This window comes from Tupaia chinensis, unplaced genomic scaffold (genome assembly GCF_000334495.1).
Source record: "Tupaia chinensis unplaced genomic scaffold, TupChi_1.0 Scaffold143845_1, whole genome shotgun sequence".
Classification (NCBI taxonomy): Eukaryota; Metazoa; Chordata; class Mammalia; order Scandentia; family Tupaiidae; genus Tupaia; species Tupaia belangeri.
In genome coordinates this window covers 96,047-99,718 of record NW_006203696.1, presented here as the reverse complement: position 1 = coordinate 99,718, position 3,672 = coordinate 96,047, and the positions used below count along the sequence as shown (strand labels likewise).

The 3,672-nt window shown below is 65.8% G+C and overlaps 1 protein-coding gene across 6 annotated transcripts in view; it reads right to left on the bottom strand.

Annotated features, from left to right (window-relative positions):
* Window positions 1-3,672, bottom strand: part of RXRA (retinoid X receptor alpha) — a 66,410-nt gene that overhangs the window by 6,900 nt on the left and 55,838 nt on the right. For all 6 annotated transcript variants that reach the window (XM_006165261.3, XM_027767029.1, XM_006165259.3 and 3 more), the window contains exons 9-10: window positions 2,166-2,257; window positions 289-394 (exon numbers count right to left, since the gene is read on the bottom strand). In XM_006165261.3, coding sequence (XP_006165323.1) covers window positions 289-394; window positions 2,166-2,257 — 198 coding nt within the window. The remainder of the gene's footprint in view (window positions 1-288; window positions 395-2,165; window positions 2,258-3,672) is intronic.

Here is a 3,672-nt window from a genome sequence, read left to right as displayed (position 1 = left end):
CCCCCGCCCCAGGCCCCGGCCTGTCTCCATGGCGGGCTATGGGTAAGCCTGGCTGTGCACACGCTGGCCTGCAGGGCCTGCTGCCTGCCCGGGGCCCGCCGGGAGCCTGCGGGACCCACTGCCTGCCCGGGGCCCGCCGGGAGCCTGCGGGGCCCACTGCCTGCCCGGGGTCCGCCAGGAGCCTGCCGGGCCTCCCGCCTGCGGGGCCCACTGCCTGCCCGGGGCCCGCCGGGAGCCTGCGGGGCCCACTGCCTGCCCGGGGTCCGCCAGGAGCCTGCAGGGCCTCACCTCCCTGGCTGCTCTGGGTACTTGTGCTTGCAGTAGGCCTCCAGGGATGCGTACACTTTCTCCCTCAGCGCCTCCACCTCGGCCGGGTTCGAGAGCCCCTTGGAGTCTGCAGAGAGAAGTGCTGGTCAGAGCCCCGTGCCGGGGTGGGCAGGCCTTGGGCGTCTCATGAGCCTGGGGCCCATGGAAACGTCCCTGCGAGCACCATGCTTTGGGGAAAGCCGGCAGTGTGCCCCACCAGCTCCTGCGGACAAGTGTGGCACCCCTGAGGAGCTGGTTACCAGCCATGTGACCTCAGCCCTCCAAACCTGGCCCTCTGGACTGTTTCCCTGTCTGTCAAGTGTTAGGAACCTGCTTGCCCCCTGGTGCCACGGTAACTGGGAGAGAGGCTACCAGCCTCTGCTGTACTCAGATCCTAGCCTCCCTGACACCGACGGAAGCCGCCCACTACCCCCAGAAACACGCAGACCCCACTGGGTGAGGTCCAGAAGCCCTCCTCCGAGCCTGGGGCCCAGGGAGTCCTGGCCTCGGTCCCTGGGGGGGTCCAGCCTGGACAGACACTGAGTGGCAGTCGTCAAAGCTGCCGGGCACCGGTGGCCCATGGAGAGTCCCGGGCTCCTTGGAAACACATCCAGCTCTTCCGTTGCCCAGGCTCCAGCCAGTCTCCTTTCCCTGCCCGACAGCCCCCGGCCTGGCCTCGCTGGCAGGCCAGTGCCAAGCCATGCAGACCTGAGTGGGATCTGCCAGCCGGGCTGAGAGGTGACAGCTTCCCCAGCTGGCAGGACAGGCAGGAAGCACAGCCTGGGTGACAAAACATCCCTGGAAACAGGCTCTCTCCCGGAGGACACCCACATCCACACAGCCTGTTCCCTGGGGAGCCGGCCAGAGGCCAGGGGGTCTGGCACCAGGTGCTCCAAGGGGCACCAATCGTGGCTGGTCCTTCAGACCCTTGCCCAGGCCCTCCTGGCTACAGCCCAGGTGAGCTCCCTGCAGGTCCCCTCACCGGCCCCTCTGTCCTGCCCATCGCCCCCCCAGCAGACAGTGAGGGGCGTTTCCAGACCCAGAACACACTGCTCCCTCCACCCCGACACTTGGCTCCCAGGCCCAGAACTGGCAAGGCTGGCAGGCCCTGTCAGGTGGTCTGCTTCCCTCCAGCCTACCCTTCTCTCCCCGGCCATCTCCTAAATCCCGCTCGCTGGAGGCAGCACCGCAGACCATGCCACCCTCCTGCGACTGGCTGTGGGTGGCACTTCCCTCTAAACCTCAAGCTCCCCCAGAGCAGGCCCTGCCCGGCTGCTGGCCAGAGGTGCCCTTGTGCTGGCACAGTGCCCGGCAAGCAGGCAGCACTGAGTCCCGCTGGGCGGGGCAGCAACACCTCGGAGGCTTTTAAAGTAGAAAAGGCCAAGGCACAGGAGCTCCCGGCTGTCAGGCAGCCAGCCTCAGCTCCGGCCTTGCGGTCCCCAGCCCCCACTCCGTCCCCCACCCTGGGACACTGACCCCCAGAAATGCCCTGTGACTCCCAACAGGTCTAGGACACCTCTGGTTCCAGAACTTTAGCGCTGGAAACTCCTGAGCTGAATTGGCGTCCTCTTGGCCAGGACTCCCTGCTCTCCTGGAAGGCACTTCGACAGCAGAGCCTGGAAGGCACTGCCAGGGCGTCCCCAGAACCGCTAAGAACGCGCCTGCATCGGGCCACGTGGCCAGGGCTACAGTGCACAAGAACCACCTGGCAGCCCTCGCGATGAGCTGACAGCACGGGGGCATTCTTCTGTGTAAGGAGGACACTGGGGCTGAGGACAGCAGGCTGCTCAGTAAGAGAAGGCCGGGGGCCCTGGCTGGGCTGGGGGCCCAGGTCTGAGGCTGCAAGGACAGAGCCATACCGGGGTTGAAGAGGACGATGGCGCGCAGGCAGCCCAGCTCCGTCTTGTCCATCTGCATGTCCCGCATCTTGGACACAAGCTCCGTCAGCACCCTGTAGGGGAGGGCCAACGCCAGGCCTAGTCAAACCTGCCCCACCGGGGACCCTACCAGGAGGGCCCAAAGGCTCTGGGCAGCCAAAGGCCAAACCACACCCAGATGTCCCCCACAGCCCTGCCCAGGCCTGCCCAGGGGATGGCTCCCCTCCCCTCCCCTCCCCTGGGGTCTGCTGTGGGCTCTACTCTGGACCCCGTGCCAGCTGAGCCACAGTAACCCAGGGCCTGACGTCGTCGGGAGCAGGGCCCGCCAGGCTCCCAGGACACAACCTCCCCAGGTGAGGAACTATGGAGGGAAGAAGTCCTGCTTCCGTCAATAGCCATGCACCCCATGAGCGGAAAAACCAACCACACAGGCTCATCAGAGGTGGGGCCCTCTGTGGAGCTTTGGGGCGGTCCATTTCACCTCAGCCCCAGCGCCCGCGAGGGCTACCTACTGCCCTCTGAACCCACTGACCCGGGCACCACAGCTCAGCCACCAAGCCCCAGCCTCACAGTCTGCCCGCTGACACCAGACCTCACAGCACTGGCTAGTGACATTAGTGGCCAGTGAAGCTGAGGCCACAGGGCAGGAGAGGGAAGTGGGGGTGGGGCCTGGACAGTCACCCTGAGGACTCTGGGCCCCGGGAGCCCTAAGGGTTTGCAGGCTGGGGAGGCTCTGGTCACTTCCTGGTCAACAAGCTGAAGGAGTGGCAGGGTGGGCAGGGCCAGGGCACCTGATGTCCACTCCTCGGCAGAAAAGTCCAGGCCGGGCCATGGCTTGGATACCACGCTACACCCATGGAAGGCAGGAAAGGCGGGGCCTAACTCCTACTCTGGGGTCCAGCGAACACGGCCCCAAGCCCTCCGTCTCCATCACTGTCACCTCTACCCGCCACAAGCCACCACGATCTGGGGGATGCAGGGCCAGGCTGCGTTTCACAACCCCAGCTCCACAGAGGGACCCACCCCGCTGAAAATCCCCATGGGGAGCAAACGCTGAACCCTGCAGCTCCCACGGGGGCCGCCTGGAGAGCACCTTGTGGACAGCGCTGTTCAGCTACGTGATCACAGCCTTCTGTGCGTGGTCCCAGGGAGCTCAGGTACCACAACCTGCTCCATTTGTCTATGCGAACCATCCCACGGGACAGTGTGGCTAGCCCGTTCATTCCCGGGGGCGTTGGTAAGGCGCCTCTGCTCATCCCCAACCTAATAAGCTCTCTCTCCAGCTTACCTGGGACCCATCCTGCTACCCTGTCCCGCGTCCTGCTCCTTCCACTCACAACCCTGGCCCAGGGCCCTGCAGCGCCCTCCCCAGCTTCCCTTGGCCGGCTGACGTTGGTGCCCAGGTCTGGCATAGGCCTCTGGGCTCAGAGGCAGGGGCTAGCCAGACAGGGACACAGAAGCTACTATCCACTCAGCTTGGTGGCAGGTG